Consider the following 19,704-nt stretch of genomic DNA (forward strand, 5'->3'; position numbering starts at 1 on the left):
TCATGCATGCCAAATTAATTTTGAAATATGCAGAGAAGCTATGGAGATGTTTTTTCCAAAGTCTACAAGTGGCAATATGACTGAAATTATTGATTTGAATCAGCTTCCTCGGGATCCATCTAAAAGGAAGAGAGTTACTGATTTCAATCCGAATCAGCATTAGGACATCGAGAGAAAATATTTCACCTGGGGCCTCATCAACCTCGTCCATCCAAGTTTAAACTCACGATGATTGGAAATAGTAAGCGGTATTTTAATCCTGATTGGTATAATATGCATGCCAATTGGTTAGAGTATAGTGAGGCAGAGGACAAGGCATATTGCTTGTGTTGTTATTTGTTTAGAGACAGTATTAAAGGTAACAAAATATGGGCATGATGCATTTGTAACAGAGGGCTTTGTCAATTGGAAGAAGGGACCGGAGAGATTTGGGAAACATGTGGGTGACCGTGATAGTTTCCACAACATGTCACTAAAAAATGTGAAGATTTACTGAATATTGTTCAATCAATCCCAGAAGCCTTGCATAAACAAACTGAAATTGAGAAGAATGGGCATCTTATCAGATTGAATGCTGCAATTGATATGTATAGATACTTGTTGCATCAAGGGCAACCGCTTTCGTGGCCATGATAAGTTGAAAGACTCAACAAATAAAGGTAATTATACCGAGTTGAAGGATTATACTATGATGCAAAATGATGTTGTAGCCAACACATTCAAAATACTCCACGAAATAATCAGTTGGTGTCTCCAACAATTCAAAAGGATATAACTAAATGCTTTGCAGAAGAAATTATGAGCAGTATTTTGAAGGACATTGACAATGATGTCTTCAGCTTATTGGTTGATGAGTGTCGTGATGTTTCTGACAAACAACAAATGGCAGTGGTTCTACGCTATGTTGATAAATGTGGGGTGTCAAATGAGAGGTTTGTTGGTGTTGTTCATGTAGAGGAGAGAACGACAACTTATCTTAAGTCTAAAAATGATTTATGATTGCAAAGTTTGGTTTGAGTCTTTAACGAGTGAGAGGACAAGGTTATGATGGAGCAAGTAACATGGTGGGTGAGTTTAATTGCTTGAAGGCCAATATTATGCGAGAGAACAGTTCAGCTTATTATGTACATTGTTTTGCTCATAAACTTAACTTGGTTGTTGTGTCTCTTGCAAAGAAGATAATTGATGTTGGTGAATTATTTGATATGATATCACTTTTGGTGATTGTGGCTGGATACTCTTGCAAGACAAAGGATAAACTTAGAGAGTATCATAGGAAGAAGTGAGGAAAGCTATTTGCAGGGGAGAGATTTCTACAGGATCTAGATTAAACCAGGAGATTTCTCTCCAAAGCCTGGGGATACTAGATGGAACTCTCACTATACAACTTTGTTGAGTTTATCAAAGATGTTCCCTTCAGTGGTTAAAATACTAGAATACGTGGAGGAAGATGGAAAAGATCCATACAAGCAACATCAAGCCAATGGTCTTCTGAAATATTTTCAAACATTTAATTATGTATTCTTTCTACACATGATGATGATCATCTTAGTTTTGACAAATGGGCTGTAAAAAATGTTTCAAGCAAAGGACATGGATATTGTAAAGGCTATGTCAGATGTGGAATCTATTAAGCGGGAGCTAGGGAAGCTTAGATCTAAGCATATGGTTGGAATTCTATCTTGAAGAAGCTATGCCACTTTTGCAAGAAATATGACATTTCTGAGATGGACATGGAAAAAGACTATGTAAATCCAAAGAAGCCAAGGCAAAGTACCAGCATCAATAATGAGCATCATTATCGGGTTGATTGTTTCTTTGCTGTCACAGATTTGTTGCTAGAAGAATTGAATCGCAGATTCAATGAGGTAAATTCCGAGTTGCTTTGTTGCATGTCCGCTTTCAGCCCAAGTGACCAGTTTAGTCTTTATGATGATGAGAAGCTCATGAAGTTGGCCAAGTTTTATCCTAAAGACTTCCGTGACGATGAGTTGGATCATCTTGAGCAGGAGCTTTGCCTTTACCTAGATAATGTACTCAATGATACAAGGTTTGCTAGCCCGGACACTATTAGTGATTTGCCAAAACTAATAGTGACTACAAGGAAGCATTTTTCTTATCCTTTGGTTTATCGCCTTCTAAAGTTAGTGTTAACTCTTCCTATTGCCACGCTGTCGTTGCCTAATCGACGGTACCCCGGAGGAGGGATCCTCACGAGGGGGAGAAGAAGTAGGGGCCATAGGGCGGAGTGCACACGGGACGGTGGTACGCGATTTACCCAGCTTCGGAACACCTGCACGATGACAGGGCCTACTGCTGCTTGTCTGGAATTATCTGGGCGCTTTCGCGTTGTTACAATGAGTTGAGGTTGTGAACGTGCCTCTAGGGCTCCCAGGATCCGGCTTATATAGGCGCCCGGATCTAGGGTTTACACGGAGAGTCCTAGCCGGAATACAAGTTGCCTAACTACGGTACAAAGTCTTGCCGTGTACGTCAAGGATCCGCCTTCCTTCTAAGTCACGCTGGATCCGGATACTTCATGGGCCTTCACGGATCCGGCCTCCTTCGTAGGTCGGTTAAGATCCGGCTCCTCGTTCCTGGGCTGGACTTCATCCTTCATGATCTACAGCAACTGGGCCGCCCGATGGGCCATATGCCTCACCACCAACTATGGGCCACCCGGGCTTGCCGGATCTAGACCATGCCGTTGATATACCCATAAAGTATACCCACAACAGTAGCCCCCGAAGTTCTCCGAGATTCATCATTCCTCCGACTCCATACAGCTCGGAAACGAAGAGAATCTTGAAGAGCTTCAAAACTTCTTACTTGATTCCGGGTTCACTCCTCCGGAAATCCTTCATCTTCAGATCATGCACAACAACGGAAAGTCCATTTTTCCCGCGCACAACTTCCTCATTTCCCGCGCTAAATTTTCGCAGATGCGAATCTTTAGCCGGAAATTTCGGGAGTGCATGGTTAAGTTACCTACACGTCGTTTTACCGCACTTGACCTAAAACACGTGTCATCCATCCAACGGTGCGACCGTTCCGTTTCCACCGTCGGATCCGAATCCCGAATCTCCGCGCGTGGCCTATAAATACCCCGCGGTTCGGTAATTTTTCATTCTTTCACCTCTCATCACCACTTCGTCTTCCTCCTCGCGCCGCGCCGCCCGACAGATCTCGACTTCGGCGAACTTCGCCTCGGTGAACTTCCGGCGCCGCCGTTCCAAGCTTCCCCTCGCGCCAAGATCCCTTCGGTTGAACGGGATTTTCTCCCCGCCGCCGATTCGTGGTCACGCGGGGCGGTTTTGCTCAAGTTCGGCGACCTCGTCTTCACCGGAGCTCCGTCGAGCCACCGCGCCATTAGCGGTAAGTGCGCCGGCCTCGTAGAAGATAGACTTAGTGTAGATCCGGTACTCAAACACTTTGTATGGGCGCAGCCGGAAGCATGCCACTCGAAACGTCGCATTGTACCGGTAGCTCTCCGAGTAGCCCTGATCCCAATTCAGTAGAACCAATATGTCCGGATCCCATAGCATTCCTGCCACCATATGTTTCCGACATCAGGTTAGCTCAACCATTTTCCGCCTCTTCCAGCACCGCGCCAAGCCGGATCCCCTCCCTCAAAGAGCTCCAAGAAGAACTCGAGGGACAAGCTAGGATGGCAGCCAAAGTACAGGAGGCGGAAAACAAGAAGGCATCCAAGGCCCGGATCCGCGAAGGAGAGCGAGGTCAGTGGTGGCCCTGCGCAACTACAGATGCGGAGCTTAGAGAGCTCCAGAACGAGGGTATGATCTCCACTCACTGGAGCTTCATACGTGATTCCGACGTCCCCAAGCCCGAAGCCAGAGAAATTGTCATGACCAAGGCTTGGGTGGAACGCGGACTTTCACTTCCCTGTTCGGAGTTCTTCCTCTCCGTCCTCAACACATACGGGCTCCAGCCTCACAACATCTGCCCAAACTCTTACCTTCTCCTGTCCAACTTCGTGACTCTCTGCGAAGGACACCTTGGGATCCGGCCAGACGTCAAGTTATGGCAGTTCTTTTTCCGGGTGAAGAAAGAAACCAAGGACAAAGCAATGGTGAACTGCGGAAGCATGACATTTATGCTCCGCCCTAGTCGCATGTATCCTCCCCACGATTTGCACGAATCCGTCCGGTACTGGAACGCCGGATGGTTCTATGAGAAAAACGCCTCAGTTCCGGATGTCCACAAAGGCCTGCCCCAGTTTACCAATGAACCTCCGGAAGAGCTTGCAAGCTGGAGCTTCGTCCCTTCGCTCGCCCAGACTCCAATCTTGGAGAAGGCAGCGCGGAGAATCTCCTGGCTAGTCCACGACGGACTGACCGGAGCCCAGCTCACCCTCAGCTGGTTTTCCCGGAGAATCCAGCCTCTACGCTACAACGCACGCTTGATGTGTGCTTATACCGGGGCGGACGATCTCCTCCGGGTCACCCGCCACGATCTTCCGGCCGACTCCCTGAAGAGAAGGATCAAGACTTTGGTGAAGATTCCCAGGGGCCAACAGGTCCCGGAACTGATCAAGGACATCTATACAAACGACCAGTGTCCTCCGGTAAGCTTTGTTCTTTTCGTTGATTCAAACTTCGCAAGTTTTTTGATGTTATTTCTAATCTTTGTTTATTTCTTTCAGCTCAACACTTTGGCGGAGGAAAGCTTCCGCACCATTCTTCGTGTTCCCGTTAGCGGCGACGCGGCGGAGGAGGCTCCGGAAGACGACGAGGAGGAAGAGGAGCAAGCACCCCACAAGGCGGCCCCTCGACCTGCAAAGCGTCCCCGCGCCAAGGCTTCCGGCACGGAAGCCGGAGCTAGCGGCGAGGCCTCCGCCAAGAAGCCCAAGACGACAAAACCACCTCCGCTGGACTCAAGGAAAGCGGAGCGTGCGCGCCTAAGGATGCTCTCAACGGCTGGCCAGCGCACGCGCCCCATCATCCCCGGCGCCCCGTAAGTTTCCGAACATGATGCAACTTTATATTGGCGAAATTATCTCTCGTCTAAACCCTTTCACTTGTTTGCAGGAATCCGAATGTCACTGCCGCGCGGACCACCAGCCAGGAGCCCATCACGAAATATATGAAGAAATCTCCGGCTGTTGGTCCCTCCACCCCAGTTCCACCAAGTGCCTCCCACCCAACTCCTCAACCGTCGCCCCCTCAGGCTGATCCATCTCCCCCTCCTGCCGCAAACACTCCACCGGAAATAATTCCGGTTAGCAGCGAGAAGGTGGGCGGAGACGATCCTAAGGCCAAAGGCCCTGCCCAAGAAGACACGGAAGTGCAAGGCCAAGGAGAGGTTGAAGTCACTTCTTCCGAGAAGGCTGGAGAGGGCGCTGGCGACATGGTCGTTTTTCCGAAGAACTTTGGAGATCCGGCTGACACCACTTCTACCCCCAAGGCGTATGCTACCAAGTTTTTCAACAAGCTGTCCGAGGCGGAGAAGTGGGAACTTGAACAGGACCTGCTCAGCGCCATGCTGAACAACGCCTGGGGGAAACCTGACTCCAGGACATCGGAAATCCAAGACTTCAAGAAGAACGTCGGTCAGTTCTTTGACCAGCTCATCTGCAAGCAAAAGGTACTCCCCAGTAGCCCCCAAGCATGTAGGCGGAAACTCAAAAAGTAGTTAGCGCTTAGATGCTTAGAGAAAGATTACTTCCGGGAGATTATTAAATTGGATCAGTAGCCCCCAAGCATTATGGCGGAAACGTTCCGGCAATGATGCTTTGGAGAAAACCACTTTACAAGCGGAATTTTTACTCCTGCTCTGTCTATGTTTTACAGGAACAGCAGGCGCTGCACTATGAGCTGCACAAGAACATTGCGCTTCAGCGCCGCGTTACTCTGAATCAGGCGGAAAATATCCGGACTCTGAAGGATGAGAATGCGGAACTGACCAAGCAACTGGCGGACGCCCAAGGTTGGTTTCCGCCTTCTTCGTCACTAGTCATATTCCGACTTAGAACTTTGTTGTTAACTTATGTTTATTATAGGCGCATCCTCTTCCCTTGCAACAGCCTCATCTGAACTTGAGAACCTGCGCTCCTCGTACCAAGATTTGGAAACGAAATTAAAGGAGGCGGAACTAAAGAGGGAGCAGGCCGAGAAGCAGCTGGCGGAGAAAAACTCCGAACATATCAGGGAAAAGGGCGAGCTGTTGCTGAAGAAAAATGCTGACAGCGAAACCATCAAGAGGCAGCAGAAAGAGCTCAATGGTCTCCGGAAATATATGGAGACCGCGGAGCATTACTGGGACATGCTCAACGAGAACATCTTGGGTATGATACTGAAACCTTGCCCAAATGTTTTCTCCGACTTTTTACTTTGCGCTCAAACTGCATACTTATATCCTGATTATCTTTACGCAGAGCCGCTTGGATATCCGGAGCAGCGCCGGAATTTGTTCCCCCGGGACGACCTTCTTCAACTCGCAGGCGACGATTGCAAAGATCTCATCTCCGCCTCCCACAAGATATGCTACAACTTATCCATCAAGAGGAGTCGCACATGCAACGTTCGCAAGCTTGTTGGAAAGATGGATGTTCTGCCGGAGCTGGTGACGGATCTGCAAGCATCATCAGCCCGAGGCGCAGCTGCAATGGCCTTGACCATGTGCCTAGCACATAATCCGGGTCTTGATCTTGATCAAGTGACCACGGGGGTTCCTCCGGATGCGAATGTCAGCGCGCTGCTGGATGCAGTGAGCGGCTACGACACCCGTATCGCGCGCAGGATCCGGCATGATGAATTCTACGACAAGGTCGTTCTTCCCGTCGACGAGCCCTTGGAAGAGGAACTTCAGAAAGAGCTCGCCGCGAAGGCGCGACCTGCGGAATCCGGGACCCAATACACCTGGACCAGCTCCAAGGACGCTCCCCAAGAGGAACCCAAGACCAGCACTGCTGCTTCTGAAGAAGAAGAAAGTGATGAAGACGTGTCTTCTCCGGCCGAAGACCCCGAGAAGAAAGACTCAGAGGGCAAGACTTCTCCGGCCAAGGGGGAGTGAAAACTTTTTATTCCTGCGGGAGAGACAATGCATCATTTTGGCCCCAGCGAGGGTTTGTAATATAACTTTAAATTCTTAAGTATCTAGGGACGAAACAATTATGCATGGGCGGAAAACTTATCCTGCTATCCTTTTGAATTATTTGCATGTTTCGTTTTATGTCGGAAAGCAAGTGCTGACTTCATTGTTTTCCGGCTTACTCGCTTGACCTTCCGCGAGCCGGAAAACCTTAGCCGGAAATGCTCGCCGGCGGCGACGAAGCCCAATGGCAGTCCGTCCATAACCGCGGAAACAAGCCCCCAGGCATAGGTGCCGGAAATCGCTACTAGGAATCCACGAGTTCGCAACAGATAACAACTTAATCAGAAAACTTAAGCTTACGTCTTAAAAGACGGTTTTGGAAATCACAACTTTCATACATGCCTAGGCGGAAATATCCAGCTCTGCGGTTTTAGTCGGAAAAACATACACGATCTAAAATGAACAAGTAAAGGAGGTAAAAGACTCAAAGAGTGAACCATAAGCTTTATTTCATTGATCATGTATAAGTATTACAGAGTTTGTAACTCGGAAAAAATATGCTAAGTGTAGAAAGGACGTAGCTGTGCGATGTTCCAAGGGCGATCTGTTTCATCGTAGATGTCATCCGGATCCTCACGCTTGCGTTTCCGGTGCCAGTTAGCAGGTCTATCCCTCAGCTCGCGAAAATCAACAAGGTAGTACGACCCGTTATGGAGCACTTTGCTAACGACGAAGGGTCCTTCCCATGGAGATTGCAGCTTATGGTCTTTCACCTGTCGAAGGCGGAGGACCAGGTCTCCTGCCATGAAGGAGCAATTCCGAACTCGACGACTGTGATAGCGTCGGAGCTTCTGCTGGTAGATGGCGGAGCGCTGGTCAGCTAGGTTCCGAGCTTCCTCGATCAGGTCCACAGATAGCTGTCTGGCCTCGTCAGCTGTTTCTTCATTGTAGGCGGAAACTCGCGGTGAATCGTGGATGATGTCGGAGGGAAGCACGGCTTCGGATCCGTATACCAGAAAAAATGGGGTGAACCCTGTCGATCTGTTAGGGGTAGTTCGTAAACTCCACAAAACAGCTTCCAGCTCGTCAGCCCAAGCTCCAGCTGCTCGTCGCAGTGGTTCTTCAAGGCGCGGCTTAATTCCTGATAATATTAGACCGTTAGCCCTTTCAACCTGACCGTTAGATTGTGGATGAGCCACAGATGCAAGGTCCAGTCGAATCCCCATTGTGTCACAATAATCCCTCAACTCTCCTTGAGCGAAGTTTGTGCCATTATCTGTGATTATGCTGTGTGGGATGCCAAATCTCATCACGAGGCTGCAGACGAATTTTAGTGCCGTAGCACCATCGGCTTTTCTCACTGGCTTTGCCTCGATCCACTTGCTGAATTTGTCAACAGCGACCAGAAGGTATTCAAAACCGGCAGGAGATGATCTTTTTAACTTACCAACCATATCGAGCCCCCAGACCGCAAATGGCCAGGTGATAGGTATGGTCTTCAGCTCTTGGGCTGGAGCGTTTGGTTGAGTAGCGTAGTACTGACAACCTCGGCAGGTTTTTACCAGCTTGTCAGCATCTTCTTTAGCTGTGAGCCAGTAGAATCCTAGCCGGAAAGCTTTGGCAACGAGGGATCTGGGAGCGGCGTGATGCCCGCAATCCCCTGCGTGGATCTCTCTGAGGATTTCAATGCCATCTTGATTGGAGACGCATTTGAGAAACACCCCCGCTGCACTTCGTTTGTAGAGCTGTCCATCAACAATTGTGTAGGTTCTCGCTCGTCTGACGATCTGTCGTGCGAGGACCTCGTCCTCTGGCAACTTCTGATCGATGAGGTAGTCCAGGAAAGGCTGTGTCCAAGCCGGAATGATAGCCATCACCTCCCTAGCCGGAGATACTGCCACCTCTGGATTTTCCGGGTTAGCGCCCTTAACCGAGGGTATCCGGAGATGCTCCAGGAAAATGCCGGGCGGAATTTGCTTCCTGCCGGATCCGAGCTTGGATAGCATGTCTGCCGCTGTATTATCGTCTCTCCTGACGTACTTGACTTCGTATCCGAGGAAGCACTTGGCGATCTCATCAACTTCGTCTCTGTAGGCCGCCATGACAGAGTTTCTGGCGTTCCAGGTTCCGGCTACTTGTTGTGCCACCAGGTCGGAATCTCCACAGCAGATGATGTGCTTGATCCCAATTTCCTTAGCGATGCGCAGACCGTGTAGTAGAGCCTCATATTCCGCCATGTTATTTGTAGCTTCGAAGTGGATCTGCGAACGTCTGCGGTTCTTCTCCGGTAGGGGACTTCAGGTGACTCCGGCTCCTGAGCCTTGATGCTGCTTGGATCCATCGAAGTGCATGACCCATGTCTCTGGTTCCGGCTCCAGACTTGCATCCGGAGCTTCTGTCCAATCTGCAACGAAATCTGCCAAGACTTGGGATTTAACCGCAGTCCTGGGCTTGTAAGCGATGTCGAAGGCGGATAATTCGATGCCCCATTTAGCCGTACGTCCTGTTGCGTCAGCGTTGTTGAGAATTGTTGACAGCGGAGCCTTGCTCACGACTGTTACTGGATGCTCTTGGAAGTAATGCCTCAGCTTCCGGCTGCCCAGGAATACTCCATAGGCTAGCTTCTGAAAGTGAGGGTATCTTTGTTTTGACTCCGTCAGCACCTCGCTAATGTAGTAGACAGGTCTTTGGACGTCATATTCATGACCTTCTTCCTTTCGCTCCACCACGATGATGAGGCTGATGACCTTGTTGGTAGCTGCCAGATAAAGGAGCATTGGCTCGACTCACTGGAGCTGCCAAGATAGGTGGGGAGGTGAGTATTTCCTTCAACCCTCGAAGAGCTGCGTCACCGCGTCGTCCCGCACGAATTTGTCTGTTTTCTTCAGCAGCTTGTACGGAGGTAGCGCCTTCTCGCCAAGACGGCTAACAAACCTCATCGATTGCTGCGACGCAACCGCTAGTCGTTGCACATCTTTGAGACAAGTTGGCCGTTTGATGCACAGGATTGCCTTGATCTTTTCTGGGTTAACCTCAATGCCTCCGTGAGAGACTATGAAGCCAAGGAGTTTTCCGGTGGCACGCCAAAACGCACTTCAGCGGATTCAACATCATCTTGTACTGCGGAGGTTGTCGAAGGTTTCTGTGAGGTCGCTGATCAAGTCGGATCCTTTCCGGGTCATGACCGCGATGTCGTCGACGTGGCGTGCACGTTCCGGCCGATTTGGTCCTTCGAGCACCGCTGCATCGTTCGTTGGTAGGTGGCACCTGCATTTTCAAACCGAAAGGCATGGTAACATAGCGATGAAGTGCCAAACGGGGTAATGAATGAAGTCGCCTTTTGGTCGGATTCCTTCATCCGGATCTGATGATACCCGGAATACGCATCAAGAAAACACAGAAGTTCCGCCCCCGCCGTCGAATCAATGACTTGGTCAATGCGCGGCAAGGGGAACGGATCCTTCGGGCAATGCTTGTTCAAGCCAGAGTAATCGATGCACATTCTTAGTATTTCAGTGTCTTTTTTGGGTACAAGGACGGGATTCGCGACCCAATCGGTGTGGATAACTTCTATTACAAAACCTGCTTCTAGTAACTTTGCTAGTTCCATTCCTATGGCGCGGCGCTTCTTGTCTCCAAAGCGTCGCATAGCTTGCTTCACCGGTTTGGCCCCCGGATTTATGTTGAGGTAGTGCTCGGCGAGTTCCCTAGGTACTCCGGACATGTCAGAAGGTTGCCATGCGAAGATATCCATGTTAGCGCGGAGGAACTCGACGAGCGCGTCTTCCTATTTGGGGTCCATGTTGGCTCCGACCGAAACCTGCTTGGAAGAGTCGCCTGGGATGAGGTCGTGCTTCTTGGTTTCTATCGCGGCCTTGAAGGAGGTTTTCTGCTCGAGATCTGCTTCTTGGTGGTCTGCATCTCAGTCGGATCCACCGCGGCTCTGTAGCCTTTCAGCTCTTCTCCAGATATCACAGACTCTGCGAAGGCGGCTTCGCCTAACTCGCACTCATGAGCCTTTTTGTAGTCTCCGGATACGGTAATCATACCCTTAGGACCCGGAATCTTGAGCTTGTTGTATATGTAGCACGCTCTTGCGTGGAACTTGTGGTAGGTGGGCCTGCCGAAGATGACGTGGTAGGAGCTCTTGAAGGGCACAACTTCAAATGTGATCTTCTCTTGGCGGAAATTATGAACATCGCCAAAAGCCACGGGAAGTGTTATGCTGCCGAGGGAATTTGCCTTCTTACCCGGAACCACGCCATGAAACTCAGTGTTGCTGTGTTTGAGCTGTTCCTTGGTGAGGTTCATCCGCTCTAGAGTCTCCAGGTACATGATGTTCAGACTGGCCCCACCATCCATGAGGCACTTGGAGAAGTCATACCCGTCTATGCGGGGACTTACAACCAAGGCGTAGCATTCTTTTGGCACAACGGCAGGGTGATCCTCCCTGTCAAATGTGCACGGGACTTCCGACCACGACATATCTGCGGCACGGCCGGAATCGTGGCGTTCAGGATCCGGGTAGCTGACTTGGTAGCGCGGACTGTTGGGGTTCCGAGGAAAGTGTGGTAAGCCCCCACGCTCTTTTTATCGAATGGGTTGGATTTTCCTGCGGATCCTGCCTTGGGATCCGGCGAGTTATCATCCTCATCCATCGCCTCGGAACTATCATCTTCTTTGTCCTTGTTCTTTCCCTTGCCACCTTTGCCGCGTGGGCGGTGCTTCCGGGCGCGCTTGTATCCTGCCTCCGGGTCGTTCTTTAGATCATTGACCCACTTGCAGTTGCGGTTGGTGTGAGTGGACTTCCCCGTAGCCGGATCCAGATGGGCCAGGCAGGGCATGTCTCTGTATTCCTCATAGGTTTGCGGGGCGCGGGATCCGCCAGCTGTGACCTCGGAGGTATGCTGCTGACCCCTGCCGGCTCCGCGTCCGCGTCCGCGTCCTCTGCCGCCTCCTGAACCTCCGCGTTGAAACGCCATGGCGATCATCTCGGATCCGCCACTCTTCTGGTCATCAGGGTTCTTGCGCTTATGGCTGCTGCTGCTACCGTTGCCACGGTTCTTCTTTTGCTGATGCAGGGGGATTGCTGTGGCTGCGAGATCACCGCCTGCGTCGTCATCGGCGGCAGTGTGATCGCTGGCGATGGTGATCATGTCGTCCAACGTCAGTTGATTTGCATTGACCATGCAAGTTAGCTTGTGCCGTAGCAATCCTCCTCGCTGCAAGCCCCCAATGAAGGCGTGCATTGCTGTGCGGTTGTCGATGTTCTCGCACTCGTTTCTGCATGCCAACCATCGGGTGAGGAAATTCCTCGATGTTTCGCCCTTCTTCTGGATGCATGCCTGTAGGTCGCTTGTTGTGGCAGGTCTCTTGTAGGTGCCCCTGAAGTGTTTCTCGAAAGCGTTCTTCAGGTCGAACCAGCAAAAGATGGAATTCTTCTCGAGGTCGCTGAGCCAGATCCGGGCTGGACCTACAAGGTACAACTGAAGCATGCGGCAGGCGATGTTAGGGGTTCCTCCGGCGAAGGTTACAGCATTGTAGTAATCCTCAATCCAGGTGTCCGGCCTTTCGGTGCCATCATAATGCTTCAGGTTTCCGGGTAGCTTGAGGTTCATCCTTGGCTTTGGTTCCTCTCGAATCATCCTGCCAAAGCACTTCGGACCAATGTAGTCGGTTCTGTATTCGTTGAGGCGATCCCGTGCGTCGCGTGAGCCGTGGCGAGGAGACTTTGAGCGAGAGCGAGATCTTCGACCGTTGCCTCCGCCTCCACCTCCGCCTCCACCGCTAGGTGGTGGTGAGGGAGACCTGCGAGGTGGGCGGTGCGATTTCTTGCTTCCGCCTTCTGACTCTCCTCGGCCTTCCTGGTGCTGGCTCCGGCTCCTGTGGCTGCCTTCGCCCTGGCGTTGGCTGCCCTGGTCGTTCCGGTGCGGTTCCGGGTCACGGCTCCGGCGAGGCTCTGGGTCATGGCTCCGGCGAGGTTCTGGATCGCGGTTCCGGCGAGGTTCTGGACCGCGGTCCTCATTCCGACTCCTCCTGGGCTCGGGCTTATGAACATTGTTCTGGTTCCGGCGAGATTCCGGCGAGCGCTCCCTGTTTCTGTTTCTTGGCAGCACGTTGTCACGGATAACAATCCCACCATGCCCTGGGGGCCTGGTGTTTCCGGCTGGACTACGGCGGCGAGGGGGTCGCGGGTAACCGTTGGGCGGAGGAGAGGGGTTGCGGTATTTGTCTCGTCCAGAGTACATTGCATCCTTTCCCTTTCTTGGATCTGACGGCGGCGTCTTTGATGGTACGGGGATCGGATTTGGGTGTTCCCTGGCTTTCCTTCTGCGCTCCGAGGATCCGGTGTGTGATTCGTCATCGGGTCGCCGATCAGCGCGGGCGTCCTTCTGCGCGGTAGATATACAGTTATCCGGATTGGATTCCAACCTGCGCGAAGTATCCGCCTTGCTTTGCTGCTGCATTGCTGAAGCGACGAGTGTGCGAAGATAGTTAATATCAACCTCTTCGTCCTTCTCCTGCAATAGTTCCGCAGCTTTTAGCATGTTATCCTTTGGGGTTTCCAGCGGTCGGTGCTCAGCGGGCGTGGCGAAGTTGATCCTGCGAGGCGGGATTGCTTCTCTAACAATTCGATCGGCCTCCGCCTGCGCATAGGTCATCTTTACTTCCCACTCTTTCGCCATGCCCTTGACCTGCTCGAGTGTAGCAGCAATTTCGCGATCCTGTCTGTCGAAAGTTTCCGCCAGACCTGCAGCTTGTTCCCTTTCTTCCCTTAACGCGGCTTCGGTATCAGCGAGCTTCTTGGCTGTGGCCAGCATTTCCTGTCTGGTAGCCTCTAGAGCCTCCAGATCTGCGGCGTCGCCCGGGGTTATAGGTTTGTTAAGAACTGCTCGCGCCACCATCTCCTCAGCTGACAGGATTTCCTCCGAGGAAGAATCCCTGTGGGGTCGCACCCGAGACATTGGAGATCCTTGTTGGGATGGTTGAGGGTCAGATTGGCTGGTTGGTTCTTCAGATCCAGTTTGTCCCTGCGCTGCTATCGTTGCGAGAACCTGCTTAGGCTGGGCGGAGTCGACTTCAGGCTGATCACTGTATCCGTATTCCCTTATCTTGCGAACGAAGTCATCAGACTCCATGGAGGGGGTATCTCCGGAAAATGGGCTCAGATTGCCTAAAATCGACTCTTCAACCGGAGTTTCGCTCTCTCCGACAAGCTCAGCCTGATCCGGATCCGCGTTGTGTTCCGGTGCCTCTACCTGCTCAGGACCAGCTCCGGCTTCTTGAGGGGCGGTTCCGGCGGTATGGGCCAAGAAGTGTACGAAGTGGCACCTCTGCTTTTCTAACACCTGGGAGACCCAGGTGGATCTGCATTGGTCTTCCACCGTTGTTTCCTGCTCAGGGGCGGATTGGGTGGGCTTTGAAATTTCCAGATCCGAGGCGGAATCTTCCTTGGGAAGCTCCTGCATCTCAGATCGGATCTTTGCGACAGCGTCCAGCTCGGCGGCGGTCGCGTCTGCGTTACTTACCAGTAGGTTTCCGTCGGAATCGACGGTTTCCCCGATGAAGATGTGTATGCCGCCAATTGGGACGATGGAGAGTTTGACGGGGTTTGTCCTAGCCGGAATCCAGCACTCATCCGGAGGGACGATCGGCAGATTCCCGGCGTAAAGGACGCGCCCCACAGCGATGGTGTCGTCGTAGCTTCCCATGGCGGAACCCTCCCGGTTCCGGCCTCCAGACGCCACAGGCCCCACAGTGGGCGCCAACTGTCGTTGCCTAATCGACGGTACCCCGGAGGAGGGATCCTCACGAGGGGGAGAAGAAGTAGGGGCCATAGGGCGGAGTGCACACGGGACGGTGGTACGCGATTTACCCAGCTTCGGAACACCTGCACGATGACAGGGCCTACTGCTGCTTGTCTGGAATTATCTGGGCGCTTTCGCGTTGTTACAATGAGTTGAGGTTGTGAACGTGCCTCTAGGGCTCCCAGGATCCGGCTTATATAGGCGCCCGGATCTAGGGTTTACACGGAGAGTCCTAGCCGGAATACAAGTTGCCTAACTACGGTACAAAGTCTTGCCGTGTACGTCAAGGATCCGCCTTCCTTCTAAGTCACGCTGGATCCGGATACTTCATGGGCCTTCACGGATCCGGCCTCCTTCGTAGGTCGGTTAAGATCCGGCTCCTCGTTCCTGGGCTGGACTTCATCCTTCATGATCTACAGCAACTGGGCCGCCCGATGGGCCATATGCCTCACCACCAACTATGGGCCACCCGGGCTTGCCGGATCTAGACCATGCCGTTGATATACCCATAAAGTATACCCACAACACACGCTGACTGTCGAGAGGTGCTTCTCCGCTATGAAGCTTTTGAAGAGTGCTCTACGTAACAAAATGGGTGATGATTATATGAGGAATAGCCTTATTTGCTATATAGAGACAGAGTTGTTGGATAAAATTCCTAACGAGGTGATAGTTGAACACTTCCATGCAAGAAATCGCCGCGGGATCAAAAGAAAGGCGATGTTCTCAGGGTTTTTATTAGTTCTTGCATTTTCTTTTGAGTTTGACATATTTTTGCATTACAGGTTGGAAATTAGGAATTGTATTAAAAAGACATCAGTCATGCCTACCAGAAGACAAGTCTGAAGTGTTCCCTTTTCCAACTTAGAAACTACAGACTAGTATGTCTAATTATTATGTCTAATTTTCTTAGATTACTTAACTTTATGGGATGAACTCGCCATGTCTTCTTGTGACAATATTATGTTATAAAGAAATGCTTTCTTTTGATCCTTATTCACTATGTTGTTGTGAGGGTTTTTGTTTGCCCCCTTATTTTTCATCCTGGATCCGCCCATGGCAATAGTTGAAGCGATTTAGTTTTTGCAGATGGCAGACATCAATAAACTTGGAGCTCTACCACGGGAGACCATCCATATATAGCAACATGTTACTTCTCACATTATTCTTTGTCTTCTATTGAGATGTCAATATTTTCTACATGATACAAATAAGGATTGCCACTTTATCTATATTAGGTGCTTTCTAAGATGATTGTTTTTTGGATGACCGGTCAAGAACACACTTTATAGGGCTAGTCCTATTAGTTGTTACTAGCTGAATTAGAACACAAGCCACTGACTATTTATACAAAATACTTTTACCGAATACAACATCTAGAATATAATTGAGGGGTGAAAGCTTTAGACTTTAGTGTTGTTAAGTTATTTTTTGTTTTGTTTTTTTCTTACATATGATTGAAACATAAAGGTTGCTTTCATACAATTCAATAATGTACCATTATTGTGAATATACAAAGCAAACTCTATTTCATCGCCAAAATTAATTTGTACTTTGAGAAATTTCTCTGAGTGAAATTCCATCTGAAATTGAACATGTCATCTATGGGTTTGTTCTGTGCCTCTTTGATGCACTTAAGTGTGTTTATATGTGTTTGTGTATAGTTTAGTATCATGACAAAGAGTTTTGCACATCACATATCTAGAAATTTCTAAATAGAAGTTTGTCCAATATAATTGTATTTTGCTTAGTAGTACCAAATATAATATTACAAAATGCATGATGGGTCACCAAGTGGTATGTGCACGGTACCGTTACTCTAGTCCTTTCTAGAAAAGAGCATCTCTAGCAAATCCCTCAAATAGATATGCTTTAAAGCTTTGGTAGTGAAATAGAGATTATTTGTAAGGTACTCCGTATTAAACTGTGTGTTTATATGAGGTTTTTCCCCATATTTTTTTGAAACTGACAAATATGGTGTTTGATTTTCTGTTTAATGACGGGAGCACTGGTGCTCATCAGGCAAAGACACTTTCCGTTATGTTCCCAGCTGAGATTATGGCTCAACGGAAAAGGTAGACTTACGGATTGGTGCTCAAGGGAAATTTTGTGCTTCTTCGCCTGCAAATCAGTCGCCGTAGGGTGCTAGCTAGTGCTAGGCTCGGCAGCCACAGTGGCCGCTGATTCATGAAAATGGGGGATTTTGCTGGCGACGACGCAGGGTGAAATCCCTCCATGATTACCTCCCATCCAATCCGAGCGTGTTTCCCGGAAGGAAATCATTTTTACGACGACTCGAAACAAAGAAGCCTCCTCCTCCCTCCTCCTCGTGCCTGACCCGTGAATTGTGATGCCCTAGCTTTGCTAGATCTTTGGCATGGAGTCGTAGTAATCCAGTTGCAGATCTAGAGATTCGCTGATGGAATGGCTGGCTGGCTGTAGTCCTCTGTCGATCCGCTGACAGCTGGCTCTGTAGAGGATCCGGGCACAGTGGTGCGGTACGTGGAAGTAGGGGTGGGCAAAGAAACCGATGACCGAAGATCAAAATCGAAAAGACCAAGACCAAAATAGTTGATAAAGAAATTGGATAGAAAATTTTATAGATCGAATTTAATTTGATCAATTTGGTTATTTCTTTCAAGTAACCGAATAGACCGAACTGATCGAATTTTACGTGAGATTGTCCCAATTTTTAGAATTATGTGATGTGCATGAGATGTGGTATTTTTGAATGTTGATCAAACTTCTCTAGAAATTTTACATTTTTGTTTAGATTGTTCAACGTTTATTCCTGTCAACTGATAATAATATATGCAATAAAAAAAACGTCCAAAATACTTACATCTAAAATGTTACCAATTTTTTACTAAATGGTGTCTAATATTTGTGTTGACAACATTGACCATGATGTTCGGTCATGACTGAACGCCAACCCGAACTATTGGGTACCCAAATTTATCGGGTAGTAAAACGACCAAGTATATTTCGATCTTCGTATTTTTATGACCAAATTCTAAATAGATTGAAATAAAAAAAACTGAATTATCGGTCATGACCGAATGCCCACCCCTGGAAGCTGGGCTACCCGGCCATGCGTAGCCCCATAGCATAGGGAGCATGGCGCATAGGTGGATCCGGGGCGAGCAAGCGTCCACGAGCAAGTCAACTGTTCCATCCCACCGCTTATCGTAAAGAAGAGGGAGAAAAAGAACTGCTCTGTTCCAGCGTTTCGTGGCGCCTATTCGGCGGCGTGAATAGGAGATCTCGCCGTCATGGGCTGTGGCGTGCGGCCGTTTCCGATGAACACGAGAATATCATCAGATCAGAGTAACAATACACGATCTACTCTACTGTATCGACTCGCTGACGATGATGGGTACGTGCCGGGCGGGTCGGGTCGGTAATGAAAATGATGATGTATTGATGTCGCCGTAGCCGTAGCCTTAGGTAGAGCAGCATGTCGCTCGCCCATGCCGGCCGGCCGTTCACGCGCGCGAACCGAACGAACAACGGACGGAAGGAAAACGTGATGGACCAAATGGACCACCCGTGGGCGTAGAAGAGGCCCAGGCGCGCGACCGCAAACAGCCCACCACCGCTAGCGGCGCCTGGCCGCTGGTCCCTTCCCTTCCGCCCCATCTTCTCCGGACACACACCGGCCGACGCGGCCGGCCCTCGCCGGCGAGGTGAATAGGAAGACGATCGGGCACCACACCGCACGGACATGGGAGTCCTGTGTCATGTGGGGGAACGTATGTCTGGTAACTTTGCTCCATCGTCCGTCCGCATAATCGAGCAATCAAGGCCCTGTCTGTGGTTTCGCGTGACACTCGCATGTGCCGCTGCCGATGGATAACCTCCATCCTCATTCATCGCTAATCCGTGTTAGCCGACGCGCGGATCTGGCAGGCCGGTCAACACTCGTGCGTTCCGTTCCATCGCTACCATGGCCGGGACCATTAATTCCGTCCGTGCTCGTGCACCGCATGTTCTTCGGAAGAAGAAGATCCCGTCGAGTTCTGGAGCCGTGTTCTGGTAGGCGGCCCAGCAGGGGCCCTCAGCTGAGCATGGCGGATGTGCGGACGGCAAGGCAATGGTGGCGTGTTTCTGAAGTCTGGGTTTGATCGAACAGTTGTCCCTGCATGCATGCCGTCCTACTGTTTGTAGACTGCCCACCACGTTTGCATATCTGGCATGGCTACTAGCCTGCTACCCTACACTACGCTGCATAAAACCAAGCATCTTTTCTTGCAGGACGATCGTCGTCCTCCGCGTATGGACGGCGCGCGCTTTCCAGCCCGGCCGTCCCCGGGCTCGCGCCGGCTCCAGTGTGGTATATATATGCTGCCGATCGATCAAGGATTCTGTCACATGAAGTTCATTTTATCATATGGAGTGAGAATTATAGTTTGCGAATAATCTAAAGAAGATTAGATGGTACTGGCTCGATGAGTCAAGATCCTATATGGGATGAGGTATGGAATGCAAACTACTGGCTAAAATTAAAATATTTGCTTGAAAATATCTCTATGCTACTCTCCCACACAGCTCCTTTGGCAAACTGGCATGCAATCACAAATAGTTCATGTCCGTTGTGTGTTGGTGCATGTGAAGACATAAAACACACCTTGTTTCTTTGTGGAAGAGCAAATGAAGTTTGGGAGAAACTGAGACTATGGAGGCTAGTAGAAGAAGCTTGCGCTATAGATCGAGCTCGAAGTGTTGTCTTTGAATACCTTATATACTAGGGAAATTTAATCAACCTCTAGATAATAAGATTGAAGATCTAAGGTATGTAGGTGATTATGGCTACGGCCTGGTACATCAACAGGTTCATGGTGAG

The 19,704-nt window shown here is 50.0% G+C and overlaps 1 protein-coding gene across 1 annotated transcript; it reads left to right on the top strand.

Moving 5' to 3' along the window:
• Positions 1-5,744: 5,744 nt before the first annotated feature.
• LOC139832627 (uncharacterized) lies at positions 5,745-15,729 on the top strand. The gene is made up of 3 exons (XM_071822426.1): positions 5,745-5,946; positions 6,044-6,304; positions 15,647-15,729. The coding sequence occupies exons 1-3, from the start codon at positions 5,745-5,747 to the stop codon at positions 15,727-15,729; spliced, it is 546 nt and encodes a 181-aa protein (XP_071678527.1).
• The last annotated feature ends 3,975 nt before the right edge of the window (positions 15,730-19,704 follow it).

The sequence above is a fragment of the Lolium perenne genome, chromosome 6, assembly GCF_019359855.2.
Source record: "Lolium perenne isolate Kyuss_39 chromosome 6, Kyuss_2.0, whole genome shotgun sequence".
NCBI classification, from domain to species: domain Eukaryota; kingdom Viridiplantae; phylum Streptophyta; class Magnoliopsida; order Poales; family Poaceae; genus Lolium; species Lolium perenne.